Source organism: Centruroides sculpturatus, unplaced genomic scaffold (genome assembly GCF_000671375.1).
Source record: "Centruroides sculpturatus isolate CEXI.00-Female unplaced genomic scaffold, Cexi_2.0 scaffold320, whole genome shotgun sequence".
Classification (NCBI taxonomy): Eukaryota; Metazoa; Arthropoda; class Arachnida; order Scorpiones; family Buthidae; genus Centruroides; species Centruroides sculpturatus.
The window spans coordinates 163,906-181,503 of NW_019384745.1; the positions used below are offsets into that span (position 1 = coordinate 163,906).

At 32.9% G+C, this 17,598-nt stretch overlaps 1 protein-coding gene across 5 annotated transcripts in view; it reads left to right on the forward strand.

Annotated features, from left to right (window-relative positions):
• LOC111628438 (protein shisa-2 homolog) overlaps window positions 1-17,598 on the forward strand; it is a 71,250-nt gene that overhangs the window by 42,884 nt on the left and 10,768 nt on the right. For all 5 annotated transcript variants that reach the window (XM_023372224.1, XM_023372225.1, XM_023372221.1 and 2 more), the window contains 2 exons: window positions 6,332-6,388; window positions 8,598-8,763. In XM_023372224.1, the coding sequence (XP_023227992.1) occupies window positions 6,352-6,388; window positions 8,598-8,763 (203 nt within the window). In that variant the 5' untranslated portion in view covers window positions 6,332-6,351. The remainder of the gene's footprint in view (window positions 1-6,331; window positions 6,389-8,597; window positions 8,764-17,598) is intronic.

Consider the following 17,598-nt stretch of genomic DNA (forward strand, 5'->3'; position numbering starts at 1 on the left):
TTTCTTTGTATTTGACTAAACAAGAGAAGTAAAAGTAATTTTCTATTTCTCAAGAAAATTTCTAATAGTAAATGGAATATCTTTTAGCAAAAGTTTCATTAAATCCGATCGTTTCTAGACCATTAGAGATTTCTCTTCAAATGAAATACTTTGCAACACTTTAATTCGATAAATGGCGAAACTTTTCTTTGATTATTTATTGTTTACATTCGCAAAAATTTAATATCCGAAAGGATTAAAAATTCGTTTTGTTTTATTAGAAAGATTGTATGGGAAGATTTTGTAAAGTTTCGAAGAAAGGAAGAGGTAGATCTGCAGATTTTTGTGTTTTACAGTTAAAACCTGTAAGAATAATTTAGATTCTACGAAAATTTGTATATTAAATAGTCACGTGTACATTTTCTTACATATCTTACATTGTAATTTACAACTCTTGCTTACACAAGAGAAGACTTGTGCAGACTCTTGCAGAAGAATTTACAGGATCTTACAAGTGTCTTTTTCTGTAAGCAAGAAGATTCATATAAGGTTTCTCTTGTGCAAGTAAGAATTACCAGTACAAGACTTGCAATTATAAGTAATCTTGCATCTATTGTTTACATTTATAGATGTTATAACTTATATTGCTGCTTATTTCATTATTAAACTAAATTACAATGTAACTAATAAAAAAACTTAGTTTATATACAACTTAGATAGGTTCTAACGTAAATTATGGGCTTTTCATGCCGCTCCTGAGTCAATTTTAGTATTTTCGAATAGTTAAAATGGAATCTCATAGCCACTTCATATTGCATTCGAGCTGTTCGGGCGTAAGGGTTTTTAAGAGCTATCGAAACAAAGTGGTATAAGCAAGAAGGTTGAGAATCAGCGAAGTGACTACTTGTAAAATCAGCAACCAATCTGCGAAATACTCCAGACTTTATAAGGAATGCCATTATTTTTCTGAAGGGAATAACATTGAATGGACGTAATGTGATTGTCTACTGCAGAAATCAGAGTTTGTGAAGTGCCTTCTACTTAAATTCGAAAATCTTTCGAGTCGTAGATCGTTAGACGAGCGCTATAAAGAGATACGAGAGAAATCAGGAGCTTACGTTATCGAAAGAAACTCCCCTCTCGCGTGTGATTCGACTTTGGTGAAGAAGATAAAAATTGAGAATGTTGTCCAACGATATACAGTAGTTATCTGGTCCGATGAGTAACCATTAATCTTACAATTTCCGAAGAGAGCAGGTGGTGCCGGAAATGACACTTCAAATAGGTTTCACCAGTATATTCTGTCAACCGTGAAGTCAAATACCACGGGCTTTGGCTCTCCTCCGGGAAAAAAACTTCGCGATTTTCTCGCGAAGTTAATGTTATTTTTAACACAATTCTAATTACAATTGGGTCAGTTGTTTTACTATAATATTATGTCTGAAATAAGGCAAATAGTGCCGATTTGGGCACCGTTTGCTTCCATAATTGTGTAACTTGCTCTCGATTACATCTCTAAATAATTGTGCAAACTTATTCATGTAAAATTCCCTCAAATTTTAGTACTGGAAGAGGTTGATTTGGTTTGATGGGATGCCACAGTACAACAAATAGGCGATCTGCCGAGAGAAGGTCTTTGTATGGGGAAAATGGTGCCGCTATTTAGGTATTAGGCGCGAAGAAAAATCGGAAAACTCCACACTCCAACACGTTGTCAGGCGCGAACCCGCGACCAACTGCCAGTGTTCGGGGGTTTAATTCACTCGGCCATTAATTGCACTGAAAAACATTTTATAAGAACCTAATTGCGCTGTATAATTATACACTAAACTGATGATGATGTATTAATTCATGACGTTATTTATCAGAATTTCAATACTTGAAGCCACAATGGAAGAAATCTATTCCATTGTATAATTACTATACAAGAATTTGATACAGTCATCATCATCATCATCATCATCACTAGTTTGACTTTTATGAAACTTGTAGGTCTGTTGTCGCCTTCACTCCATTTCTTTATCGTGTTCTTCATTTGTAATACGACACATCAATATTTCAATAACAGAAGCAACAGTAGAAGAATCTATTGCACTATATGATTATAGCACCGAAGCGGCGATGATGATATTTAGTACTATGAATAAGAATATAAGAAACACGTGCAGATCGATAGAACAGGTTGCAAAATACACATTAAAAAAGTCATTAAATTGTTCATTATAATTATTCCATAGGCGACGAAAATGTGTAAACAGTTAGTCACACGCAATTTAGTTTTAAAAGTTTCAAACACTAACGATTATTGGATTGATTTACTTTATAATCAATACACAAAAACACAAAATAATAATAATTATATGTAAACTTTTGTAGTGATTAAGAAAATATTAAATTGAATAGTTTTTTATGTTTAAAATCGACGATAAACTTTCAGCATTTAAGGACAAACAAACGTACGTTCGTTTCGGTAATAACACAAATTTGAAATTCTGATTTTTAAATAAATTCCGTGCCCCATTTTTTAAAGAGTAATTTATTCGAAGAAACGTGTTTATTATTATCGATTTTACTTCCCTTTTTTTCTTTTTACTCATTATTTACAGTATTTAATTTATCAATACTTTTAATGAGGAGGTTCCTCTTAAAATTTACATTCTCCTTCCAAGTTTTTAACTCATTTAAACGTGTAATAAATTGTTTTAAACAACAATTTAGCTCGATATTTTATTATTTTATCGATTAAAACATTCAAAATTATAATTAAAATTCAGAATTCGCGATATTTACCGAGAGATAAAGGCGTAAAAATACTTTTTTTGTACTTTTTTAAGAGGAATTTTTAAATTTAATTAAAGAAAGAGCGAAATAAGCCTTCGTTACGTCTTAAAAAAAGTGTTTTTTAATATTATAAACATTTAATTTTTCTTCGTTTTTAATCAAACACGCTTGTTAATGATATCAGAATATAATCGCGCCGTTATGCAAATTAATCTACTTGAAAATTTGAATATAATTAAGTCGCTTAGAATTACAAATTTAAAATTAAATAAAAATTGTGTGGCAGCTAGTTAGAGGCTATTTTTTTCCTCCATTTAAATGAATAAATAAATGCAAATACGTTAATTTTAGTGATAGGAGGTATAACTCCTTTCCGCGCCATAAACCTAAACAATCTTACTGCTTCGACGATCATTTTTCGAGCGATTTGACAGGCAGACATCAGACGAATCGACAAAATACTAAATTTCGTATCCAGCTTCGTTTCTGGGATGACATTTTAGAGATTAGCACGAATGAGGATGATCGATCTTACCACGAATCGGGATACCACGAATGGGGATGATCCTTAAATTCGCCCGCTGGAAACTGAAAAATTCGAAATTTTATTTACACAGCAGCGAAGAGAAACACCTTAACTATTAAAAAAAATACACTAGGAAATTACATCACACGATACGTTTGAATTCAACAGCCGAAAAGACAAGAATTAAAGCCATTTTCAATATTTGCTAGATCACCATTGGTCCGTTAGGGTGATCCATCAGCATATCGACTAATCAGCTGGCCCGATACGAGAAAGGGTCATCAATCACCGAACTGTGGGAGGGGGGGTTAGACGTCCGATGCTAAGTTTTAAATCCCTGTTTGTGCCAACCTATCGATCTGTTTGCTAAATAGCAAGACGGCTCTCGTTTATAAATCACCTTCAGTATAACAAACAATTACGAGATGATCCGATAACTAGCAAAGGAATGGAAACATTGCCAAAATATTAAGTATTTTTTTCCTGATGGTGGTGATGATGATTTTTGACACATTTTTGTTTGCCTTCCCCCAACTCTAACGCTCTGAAATTTCTTATTTCTGGTTTTACATTAGGGAATTTAGTTGGCGAATTTCGGTGCCAAAATGGATTATCAAAAAAAAAGAACTATCTTTGATTTAATATCGTACAGGGTTAAATTAGACTTTATCCACACCCTAAAATTATAGGGTGTGGACCAGTTTCAAATTAACCCCCGCATTGGTCAACTTCTTCGAGGTTCGGACAGGATCCACTGTAATTTATAGTGGTCCATGCAGGAACCACTATAATTTATCTTGGGAAGTACGGGTCGCGCATCCTTCCTATCAATGGCTCCTGCTAATCGACCCATAATGGGCGTAATTGCGACCCTCCGTATAGATTACAATGTCTATTATAAATGAAATAGAATTATTATTTTTTATTTAGAATGAGCCAAAAGTCAGTTTACCATTGCAGTCCTATTCGAATAATACTCCAATTATAATTTTGTCACGGAATTTGCAGGGGAAAGCTTGTTCTAAACTCATATTCTTGTTCTCGAGTGTAACTGGGAATATACTAAACACGGTTAACTAATTTTTGGACCACTCTATAAATATGTACGGGAAACTGGGCGAACCTCGGATATAGAGAAAAGCCGGATTAAAGTGTTAGAAAGTAACAGGTTGGCAGCACTCTGCATCACGATTCTTATTAGTTACATAGTAATGGCGAATGTTGTTCATTTCGCGCGTTTTTTCCATGTTTCATGCAGCAAAAAACTGGCTGTTTTAGAAAGAATTTACTCTTTCAGTGTTTATCACAAGTGTATGAAATTTTTAGATGTATCTTTAAATGCTGTACTTTGTGCTAGTTATTTACCATACATCAAAATCTAGAATCAAACATGGCGATTTGGGACAATTGTGGACACTTTCTAGGGAGAACTCGAACGGATTTATAGTGTACGGAATTGTCTCGAGGTTCACTTTGTGATATTTTTAATCGGTTTTTATGGTAATAATCTACAATTTTAAATTGTTTAATCTCCTGACATGGCAATTGCAGCGATTTAATATTTGAAATGTTGATTTCCTTTTTTTTTTTTATAAATTGACAAATCTGTTGTATTTCAGTTTTTAATGAATATGCAGTGCCGTAACTAGCCATTCCTGTGCCCTGTGCAAGAATTTGCATTTGGGCCCCTTATTATTTTCTGAAACCTAATTAATTAAAACAAATATGTACATGCATTTTCGGCTCCCCTTCCAAGTGGGCCCTGTGCGGGTGCACTTGTTGCATCTGCCTAGTTACGGCTCTGTGAATATGTTTAATGAATTCAATTATATTTCATTCTTTATTTCCTCTGCCAAATTTTTGTCTTTTTCTGGCTAGTACCCGCGCTACAGGGGAATATTGCACACTACACATTTATCTAGTTTATTTTTGGGGGAAACCTCGTGAGATTTTTTAATTCCGTATATTATATAGTAGCCAACAGATTGGGATATCAAATCAAGCAACGAGTTGCTTAACTTTAACCCGACGACATTTGGTGGCGCCTCTGTCACGATAATTTATTAAAAAACTTTTTATTTTATTGATCAACAATTATAAAAAACTTTTTATATTTTTTAATTATTATAAAACGACAAAAAAAACTTAAATTTGAAGGTAGCGATGGGTTTTATAAAAAGTTGTAAGTGCTAATAAACGAGTAATAACGACACCCTATTCGGATATGACACGACTCCCTTTATCTTCCTCACCTCCTCGACCTTTAACCACCAAAATTTAATAGCATCAATCTCCTAATACACCAACCTCCTGTAAAATTTCTTGATGAATCATCATTTAAATGGTTCAGCGAGAAACAAAAGGTTTTTGGAATACCGATGAGGAAATGATCAGAATTAGTAGTTCTAAACGGTTCAACGAGGAAACAGAATGGTTTCTCCGAATTCTGATAGAAGAAACGATTGAAATCAATATTTAAACTTCTTCATTTCCTCACGTAAGCATGTTTTTTTTTCCATTCTAAGCGATGAAACGACCAGATTCTGCTCCCTAAATAGTCCAGTAAACTATCGTTTAGTACAGATTCTGGCAATTTTTATTCTCGAGGTTTATTAATTTCTCGAGAAAATAAAACGTTAGAATTGATGAAAATTCAGAGAGAACCCGAAAATTCTGGAATTACTAATTTAAACGGCGGAATAATAAATGATATTTGGATTCATCAATCCGATTTAGGAAGTGATCACAATAGCGAGAAATCGATACTTAATTAGGATCGCCGTTGATCGTGAACTGTAGATAAATTAATTTCTGACTAAACACTTCATTTTCTCCAAGATTCTATTCAAAATATTGCGAGAATTCAATTTTTTAAATGATAATTTTAATGTATACGAAACGTGCACCACAAGAAAAACGTCCCCTACGATTTAATTAATTTGTACGTAAATTTAATTCCATACAATTTATAAAAATAATGTTTTTTTGGATGATGTACAAAATAAATTAATAATAATAATTATAATTATTATTATTTATTTGCAGAATTTTCTCTTATTATCAAGATGGAGGTCCGGGTTTTGGGGGATCAAGATCACGAAGGTGAGTGCTTCTATTGAATTTTTTAAATATATACATACAAATTTGATATATATATTTGTGTATATATTTATTCTCACTCATTTACAACACCCAAATATTATTTGGAGTGATGTAAATGAGAGGAAATCCCCAAAAAATGGTGAGTTTTTCGTTATAATTTTTATAAATTTATATGTATTTTATTGTATTAAAGCCTTAATACTTTATATAATATTAAAGCCTTAAACTACTCAAAAGTTTAATTGTTTTGTAAATTTTCTGAATAAATTTACGTTTTATACAGAGAAACTCCTCCAGCGACCACCCCTCATTAAAGATCACTTCTGCTGGAAACCATTGGTGGTTTCAAAGTGGAGGTTTTATCGTAATTTTTTTCGTATTTTTAAATTAAAATACGCTTAGAGTGTATAATAATCATAATAAAATCCATTCCTAAAAATACATTTGTTTTCATCTTTCTGGTATTAAAATCCCGCAAAAAAAAAAAAAAAACATTCTCAAAACTAAGAATCCTTATACTAATATTCACGAGATTCCCCTAAAAACCCTCTTATTATATAATTACAACCGATTTAAATCTAAATTTAGTATTAATTATATATTATTAAATGAGATTTACCAGTAATTTTTGAATGGCGATAATTAATTTTTATAAATTTATATGTATTTTATTGTATTAAAGCCTTAATACTTTATATAATATTAAAGCCTTAAACTACTCAAAAGTTTAATTGTTTTGTAAATTTTCTGAATAAATTTACGTTTTATACAGAGAAACTCCTCCAGCGACCACCCCTCATTAAAGATCACTTCTGCTGGAAACCATTGGTGGTTTCAAAGTGGAGGTTTTATCGTAATTTTTTTCGTATTTTTAAATTAAAATACGCTTAGAGTGTATAATAATCATAATAAAATCCATTCCTAAAAATACATTTGTTTTCATCTTTCTGGTATTAAAACCCCCAAAAAAAAAAAACATTCTCAAAACTAAGAATCCTTATACTAATATTCACGAGATTCCCCTAAAAACCCTCTTATTATATAATTACAACCGATTTAAATCTAAATTTAGTATTAATTATATATTATTAAATGAGATTTACCAGTAATTTTTGAATGGCGATAATTAATTTTTATAAATTTTAAACTAGAGACGATTTTATTTAAAATAAACCTTAATTAACGATGCCCAACGATAAGCAAAAATACATTTTGGCAAAGACACGCAAAAAAAGAAAGATTTAGTATTTTTATCGATTTATTTTTCCACGTTTGTTGTATCTAAAGTCAATGATTATTCTTGCTTAATGACTTTCGGATAATGATAACTCTGTTAATTTGCAGGAGTAAGTCACTTTCTTTTTTTTTCCTTACACAGCATCAATTACCACTAACTTTACAAATTGACCTCTTCCTCTTTTGAATCTTCTTCCCTCTTAATTTTCCGACTAAAGAAAATGTTTTCACATAATTCACTATTTATGTTATGGTTTTTAATTTAGTTCTATACAAAAGGGGTAGAAATTGCTTTTGTTAGTTAGCTAATTAATTTACTTTGCTTTCGTTATCAGTTGCTAATATATCGTTGCAGTTGGAAAGTTGTAATGTGGGTGCTGTGGAGGCGTTTTCGTACTCGTTTTATATGCTGCCGAGCCCAAAATGGACACGGCTGGGTAGTGAAGATGGAGGCCCAACGTCTCGCCCATGAAAAATTCCGCGGGTCGCGTTTCCGACCTTGAAAACGGTTTGCAGATTTAATTTTGTCCCCTCTCTACCGTGCCTATCAGTGGCCGAGTGGATAAAACCCACTGAATACTGGACGTGGGTTCATACCCGGCCACGCGGAGTTTTTCGGGTTCTTCTTGTTTTAACACTTAAATAGAGGACAGTTTTTCCTTAAAAAGTCCAGGAAGCACACTCGTAGATTGCCCAATTGTCGCGTTGTCGTAAACATATAAACCAAACCAAACCACTCCTACCACCTATTTTCATTGTGACGGTGGATGAAACCCCGAACGCAATCAGTGACGGGTTCGCGCCTTACCAACGGGCTGATTAACTCGTTTTCACACTTAAATTGGGGTCGATTTTTCTACAGAAATTTCTCACGGCGGCACTCTCCCCTTTGGCACATCTCCCGCGGGTTGCCATGCTCCATCGAACCAAACTAAATTCAATTTTCACCAATTTTTCTTCCAATATTTTCCAGTTTTAGGAACAGAATATTGTTCGGGATATACGGACAGCTTCGGAAAGTGGAACACGGGATTCTACTGTCCAAATTTGGGAAATGGAGAGCCAGTATACTGCTGCGGTACTACCACTTACAAATACTGTTGCACCAAACGAGACGAAGAGCACAGGCCAGCAGTCGAGTGAGTTTTATTTTGATATTTTCCAGTCACTTTTAATTAATTCTTTACGGGATTAATGCCACTCAAGATAATTAATTATCGCCACGCTTATGATTACATCGATAATGGCTTCAATTGTCGATGAACGTGACGACCATTAAGTAGGCCATCTTTATTAATTGCAATTAAATTAAAAAAATTAACAATAATAATTTAATTCTAATTAATGGCGAATTCGATACGGAATTTTTTAATGGTATTTCTTCATTTTTCCTCTCTTAAAATTTCTAAAAATTCAAGTTTATGATTTTGTAGCGCCATTTTCTTACCAGTAATGATGATGATGCTAATTAAGAAATTGGTATTTAGATGTCAAATTTTTTATATTTTTTCAATGCAAACTTTTTAAATTAGCTTCTCATAACTTTAATGATTTTAAAATCCGGCTTTCCAGTGAAATTATTTTTTATTTTTTGATCCGCAAAATTAATATTCTTGGATATTAAACTAATGGAAAGGCGCTCCCTTTCTTCCTTTTTTTAAAGCAATTTGATTCATTTTTCCTTCTTATCTAAAACTTTTATTACCTTTTAAATTATAGGATATAAATGATTCTCATATTTCATTAATTTATCAAATAATTTGACGAGGAAATCTTCTAATTGAATATTCAAAAAAATTAATATATTCGCGTAAAATATCTCTCAAAAGTAGTAATAATTAATTGTTATTTTTACGGAAAAAATCTCGAATTTCTGTAATTTTATTTTGTATTTTTGATAATTCTGCATTTTTTTTATTCTGTAAAAGAGAAATTTAATTTCTTTGCTATCTCGTTGCAAATTTTCGTAATTAATCGAATTGAAGAATGGTTTTATCCAGAGAAGAATGTTTTTAATTCGTCACGGAACTTGTTTTCTCGCGAATTTTTAAATGATTAAAAATAATTTAAGTGATAAAATATTTAAATATAAATTTTCTGCAAACCTTTTTCTATATGTAGCGCGTGTTCGTGTGGTGATATCACGCTCCAATTTTGCTTCGTAGAAACCAGTGCTGCGGAGTCTGTAAAAACACTCGACTCCGACTCAACAGCCCTGGTAGAAACTTAAGCGCCCATTAGTGGCCGTGTGGATAAAACACCAAACAAACTGGTTGTGTGTTTACGCTTGCCCAACAGGCTGGCTACGTGGAGTTTTCCGGGTTTTCTTCACGTGTCTAACACCTAAATATTTGTCATTTTATCATAGAAGACCTTCCGGAAATCATTTTCCCTCTCGAAAGATCGCCCACGCGTTGTCATATACGAATAAATAAACCAACCGACGAAACTTAAATTTCGACTGTTTTGAGTCCATTGCTGGGTACGCTAAGGCACACACTACAGAACTGTGTATAAATGACAATAGTAATTATCCTCGTTGAAAATTGGTGTGAAGTTCCTTTGCAGTTAAGCGTGTTCTTCGACTAGATTTGGGTTTTAATCTTCTTAGAAAACAGAATAAACAATTTTTTTCCCTCTTAATTACGAATATTTGTAATTAGGAGGGAAAAAGATTTCTTCTTCGTAATTAAGAGGGGAAAAAATGATAAATTGGAAGATTGCAAAGCGCATTTTAATAACGAATCCTGTCGACAATATTCAAACTTGGGCCAAATGTTTATTTTCTTAAGAAATCCGAAGATGTTTTGTTAATATTAAAATGCTTTTCGAGTGTTTCTATTTCTGTTTTTGTTTGTTTGTTCTGTTCGTTCCAGATGTTTAGTTAACTTTTTTCTTGTTTTATTTATTTTGCGAGTAATCTAGAATAAAGTTTCGCTCCGCGACGTTCCCCTTTCTAATTCAATTTATTTGTTTATTTTCAACAAAATTGTTCGTCTTAATAACGTCTTTCCTACAAATTTTGAAATTATTTTTTCCAAATCATAAAATTGCTAATTTGAATAAAATGGATTGGTTTTAGAAGCTGTGCTTATCACAAAGTCAAAAATTTCGATTTTTTTATAAACGTTTATCAAAATAATCTAGTATTAGTGTATTGTAATCCTCATTCGTTGGTCTCTATATGTCTCGGCCACCAGTGGCTGAGTGGATGAAACCACTAAACACTGATTGGTCGTGGGTTCGCGCCTGGCCATGTGGAATTTTCCTGGCTTTCTTCGCGTTAGTATCACCTAAATAGGGCCAGTTTTCCATAAAAAAAACTTCCCGGGAGGCATCCCCCTCTGCAGATCGCCCACATATCGCGTTGCCTCAATGAATAAAACCAAATCGGTGTTAGCATTGAAAACCATCTTCCTATTAAAACATTTGTCCCCAGTCTACGGTCTCGCTATGTCTCGGTCCACCAGTGGCCAAGTGGTTAAACATTGGTCGTGGATTTGCGCCTCGCCAACGGTTGGCCACGTGGAGGTTTTCTTGTGTCTAACACCTAAATAGGTGCTAGTTTCCCGTAGAAAGTTCTTCCGGGAGGCATCCCCCTGTTCAGATCGGCTACGTGTTGCATTATCTCGCGTACTATCAATCCATCCCAACCCTGTCTCGTCTTCTTAACTCCTGTTTTCTTTCTGATATTCTTAATTCTATGGCCTCTTAGTGACATTCTTCATTCTGTTCTCTCCGTACAGTATCATTCAACGACCTTGTGACCTCCTAACGTTGGGCGCCTTCTCCATATCGCACCCTCCTTCACTCTGTTGCCCCCATATGGTTTTATTTTTCACTCTATGGTAGCTTCATACTGTGTCTTCTTCATTCTACGATCTTATAACATTCTTTTCTCTCCGATTTCCTTATTGTATGTGTTCTTCTTCCACCGCTTTATGGCATTTTTCTGCGCTCTAGTTTTATGACATTACCATTTCATTTTATGGTCTCGTCAAATTTGATAGCATTTTATTGTTATTATTATTATAGATTTTTGATCCACTTTGCTGAATTATACGAAACTATAATAAACCATGTTGTTTCTCGAAGAAGAATGAAGAACGGGTGAAATGTTGTTTTAAAATCATTTTTAATCGGAATAAAGGAGTGAAGACCATTTAAAATTTAGGCAAGACCTTATACTTATTCTGTCCCAAACCAATGTTAAACGTGAGTTTCAATGATTAACGAAGGGAGGAAATTTTGTTATTTGGATCAAAGTGAGATCAATTACATCTTTATTAGGTAATTTGCTGGAAAGGCAGACGTTACGATATAATTTACTTCTATGAAGATCTGTTCTGTAGACGATTACATTTATTGTCGTAGATTACGTCCAGTTTTTTGTTGTGTCAATGGATTCCTGCTAAAGAAAGAATTTATTATTATTTTTTTATTTTAACGTTACTAAAAGTGATTTAAAAATTAAAAGATTCTTGTATGCAAAGCTCCATTTTGCGTTCTCATAATTCATAAGTATATAATATGCGAATTATTTAACGTTTACGCGTTGTTTTTGTTCTTGTCTCAGACGTTTTTGGATTGCATTCTTAAATTCCTTGTTTAATTAATTTTAAGTTTAGAAAAATCTTGGGCTTTTAGCAACGTGCTGTTGAATGATGTTAATGAATGGATGCGAGTGATTTTTTATTCTGTAGACTTCTTGTGTCAGTTCTTCGTTTTGCAGTCTCCTTTTGGTATTTTTCCTTCGTTCTGCCAGCTCTTTCTTTCGTTCTGCCAGCTCTTCTTTCGTTCTTTCGTTCCTTTCGTTCTGCCAGCTCATAAAAGATATGTCTCCGTTCCGCTGACTCCTCGAGGTACGTTTCCTTCGTTCTGTTTACTCCTCGTGGCAGTCTCCTTCGTTCTGTTGACTCCTTATGGCACGTCTCCGTTCGGCTGAGTCCTCATGGTACGTTTCTTTTGTTCTATAGTCTTACTTTTCATTCATGGCATATAAGTAAACATCTCAGAACTAAAAAACTTCTACAGTAACATCTTTAAAGAGCAAAAAATTTAATCACGTTTAAAAAGATTTCTATCAAAAAAAGAAATCAGGAGCGATAAAAGATTAGTAATAGTAGACAAAATAAGCAATTTAAATCAAATTTAGGGATGGTTTTTAGGCTTATCTTTCGTGGATACGAAATGATGAATGCTCGAATGAATAAGCACCAAGTTAGAACTAGGAAATTGCAAAAAGAAAAAAAAAACTTGTCCAACGTCATTAGTGTTATTCCACGAAACGGCCATATTTTCGGTCGATGTGGTGTTCATTCGATTTCCAACGATGAAACGGATGTACATTTTCTAAATGGAAATTTAATGGCTCCTTTAAACGCGATTTGACTTTTGATAAGGAAATTCTTTATAAAATAAACGTATACCCGAAGACCCAACAATTTGGGATTTTTAGTGTTAAGAAAATGTTATTAAAATGTTCCGAAATTCTAATCTTTCTGGTTCGTAATCCAACGAATTTCTCTATTTCTTCAGCTTCCCACGGGCCTATTTTAGGAATAAAAAATTATAATTTTGTCGCTTATGACCGTAATAAAGGTCCTATTCATAATAAAGGTCATTCCCCTTAATTAGACTCCTATTTACGTGCGTATTATACGGGGAAAAAGTTTGATTGGGAATTCTTGCTTGCTGCAATATCAGCAGCAAGCAAGAATTAACTAAAGATTACTCCTATAAAGTGCTAATTAGATCCTACAGGGCTTTATAATCGTTAGTGATCTGTAACTATACACGTGATCTTAGTTAAGGAGCGTATACAATAATTGATAAGGCTTGTTACGTGATGACCCCAATTTGGAACCGTTTTTTCAGGAAACGAAACGAATTAACGATTGTCTTCCTTCTTACATCATCTCGAAAGTTTCTCGAGTTTTACTTTCGAGAGGGAAAGTGTAGCAGATTCCATCAAGAATTTATCACAATGAGTCATATTGATCACGATCAATGACAGTTGTAATTGCGAATCCGTTACGCGTGGACGCGTTACTGTATTTCGAGGTACCACAAATTATTGATTGATTTATGAATGTCCTCATTAAAATCATCGAAAAAATCCCGGAAAACCATGCGTTACGTAGCCTAAATAAAGTTAATGCAAGAAGCTGCACGTGAAGATCTTAAAAAAAAAAAGAAAAAAGAAATTCAAACTTTTTTGATGTTCGGCTAGTGTAAGATAATGAAAACAATAGTAAATTACGCAAAAAAGCTGTCAACGCTGTTACTATTCTTTCCCGGCATTCTTTGTTTTCGTTCCTAATACACGTAATTGCTACCATTACGTTTAAGTCTTCAGACTGGTTTGGGAGATATTTAGGGGAATGGGCCATATCTCCCGAATCAACGGTCAGATTTTTTTTGAAAATTTCTAGAAACGTTTCCCCCTAATACCCAAATCTCTATGTAAAAATTCAGAAGTTTTCGAAAAAAGGTACAAGAGTTATTAAGTTTTCAAGTGCGCGAAAAAAATCATGTCCCCCACACACTAACATCCAACTTTTTTGGCATTTTTCAAGGATTCGAATGCAAAAAATCCGAGGGATCATTTTTTTACCGATGGCCACACTTTCCTTCTGTTAACGAAGTATTTTAACAGTTAAAATCGGACGATTTTAACTGAAAACTCGGATTAGATGACATTTTGATCATTTTTAGACATGGCGCACCCATACTTTTTCGATTTAAAAAAAAGTCTACTGAAAGTTAACAAATTACTTAAAAAGTCACGTTTTACAGAAAATTTTTCGATTCGTGACCCGCAAATATTCAATTTATTCATATTTGAACGTGAGATTTTTCAGGAATTTCATATTTTTAGATACAATTTAATCCGATTTGAATATCAGTTTATATTACGAATTAGAACATAGAATTTATTATAAATGTTCAACGTTACTCACGTTCTAAATGGAGAAGAATTAGAAAAGATCGTGAGAAACGTGATAAATTACATAAAAATGTCCGCTGCAGGCCATAAAAATATTATAATTTATAAAGCATACGGTTTGCTGATAAAAATATCATTACTTCTCATATTTACGTGATGAATAGATTGTTTTTTGAAATTTAAAAAAACAAATGGACATATTTTAAGTTATGGCACGAGAATGAATAATTTATTGGATCGTCTACGTACCGAATATTTAAGGTATTTTTATATTTAAAATAAATATCTTCAATCCGATCGGACGTAAAGAAAAATCTAAAAATATCCAAATATTTTAAAGGGTATTTTGAAACAAAATGTCGTCGTATTTCCATCTCTAAATTGAGAAAAATTACACTTAAAATGTTTAAAATGCTTTAATTCTTTCATATACCAGAATGTTGGAGGAATTAGAGGATGTAAACAGAGAATACGCAAGAATTATATAATTATAGAAAGAGAATACAATCAGAAAAGAATATAATTATAGAGAAAATATTCAGGGAATTAGTACTTTTCTCTATAATTACAATATTTTGTTTCCTGGTTGTATTCTCTCTACTTCTATAATTATATCATTATATATATGGATATATACACAAACCCTTCTAATTATATAATTCTTGCATATTTTAGTTTCTAGTATAGTCTATAAGAAATTTTCTAGTAAAGTAAAACCTGTGTAAACTGGAATCGCATCGTACCGAATATTTTTTTCCAGATTAGCACGGGCCCTTTTTAACACAAAATCGCTCCGTTCCAAACATGTTTCCGTTTTAGACAGGTTTTACTATAGTAATTCCTTATAGACTTTCTTAAGCTACAGAATAAGACAATTAACTCCTTACAAAGTTCACATTTTAATTAATATACAGTAAAAACTGTTAGAAACGGAAATCCGCCTAAACGAGAAGAATTCTTCGGACGCAGCGGTTTTGTGTGTTAAAAAGAATACTTGTTTAAAAAACCGGAAAAATATTCGGTAACGTGCCTGTCCGGTTTACATAGATTTTACTTTATGCTACATTAATCAATCCTGTTGTTCTACTTTTCCCAGTGAAAATATCAATTTGAGACAGTAAAAATCTGCAAGATTCGAATAATTTCTATTGTTGTTTCGCAAGACAGCAGCATAATGCATTTTTTTTCGTGCAACATCATTAAAATACATCTCAAACGAGACAAACTTGGAGGGAATCGAGCGTCGAACTTATTAAATAAACTGGAAGAAGAAGTAGAAGAGTAGCTGCGCATTATATATAGAGAAACAGCATCCCGGATAGAAAATGGGAGGAATTTTTTTTTCCTCCTAAGAGATTTACAATCGTTGTTACTTTATCTTAAAAAAACCGCAGAAAAAAGTATAAAATAAAATAAAATGGTTGGCTTCTCTTCATACAATTTCTTTGTTTCGAATCTCTCGACGAATTTGGATACCGTACTCGAGTTAATCAGGGATGATCGTTTGTTTTTAAATCTACTCTCTGCATTTTTCATTTTAATGAATATATAATACTTACTTTTTAACTTTCTCGTCCTTCTCTCTCTATATAAAGTCAATTTAAATCAGTTTTTTAATGTATATGTAATCGTTTATTCCAAGAGTAAAACTCTTAAGCGGACAACATCCATATTGTTCTCAATGGCAAACAGAGAAATGGCATTTAATTCTTTGCGAAATGTCGAAAAATTTCATCAGAAATTAATAAATCTTTTAATATAAAAGATAAATTATACACAGTGAACCCTGTCCCAAACGGAAACCTGCCAAACCGGTACCATACCAGTCCGGTTTACGCAGGTTTCGCCGTAATGAATTAATATTTCGCGTTTATTAATTGGTCTGGAGCGTGGACTACTAATTTGGGAGGAAGATTTAGCAGTGTGTACGCTTCAAACGGTTAATTTATTCCGATGGACCACTAAATGGTTTCGTTATCGAATCCATCAATGGATCATTTTGTCTTCAAATAACAATGAAACTTACAATCGCTCGTTTCGCGCGTAGTCGATCACAATAATTCTCTATCTCGTCCTCCGATTTCCTATTTTTGGGTATTTTCTTTTATCGATTGTGATAAATTCTTAACATTTTGCTCCAATTTTCCAATTTCTGATCAATAAATACATCCATTTTTATCGACGGTTCCGAATAATTTGTGTCGTTTTCCGCTCCTCTTCGAGTATCCATTAACTGATGACAAAACTTGAATGAAGTTTCCTCCTCTACGCTTTGACAGAAGCAATATTTTGCTACTTTTCCAAAAATTACATTTAACAGTTAATTGGAATAATGCTCCATTTACTAAATATTGAACAAGTCATGTTAATTTATGCTCAACTTAGTGTTTTAATTTAATTATTCTTTTATTTTAGCTTACAAAGAATCCTCGAGCTTTGATTTGAATTTTGCTGAATGGATGTCTCCCTGTTAGATTATTAACACATCATATCGAGCTTTGATTTACATTGCACATACACACAGACGTTCGGTCGATAATTTAAAAAGTTCGATCCACATTCTTAGTGTTTATTATTTCTTCATATTTTATCAAAGTTTGAACCTAACTACAAATAGTTATAGAGTAGAGCGTCGTTTATTCAAATCAATTGGGGACTGGGGTTGTTCGGATAACTTATTTTTCGGATAACCAATTATGTACGAAAAAATACATTAACCTATCCCATGTTGAAATTTTTCTCCGTTGCGAGTCGCTTCGCGTTGAATTTTCGTCGATGTTAAGCCTAACGTAAACTTTTTAAAATAATAATCGTGGCTATTGTATCGTTAAAAATTATTTCTTTATTTTGTACAAACAAAATAAATATATTGAAAAATATAAAAACAAAAAAATTATACTTTGGAAGTTAATCTAGTATCAAAAACGTTCGTTTCAGCATGACAGTCCTGAGAAAAACACCACACAAATGTGCCAGTGCTGCCAGCTAAAAAACACACATCAACAAAAAAATATTAAAGTAGCCC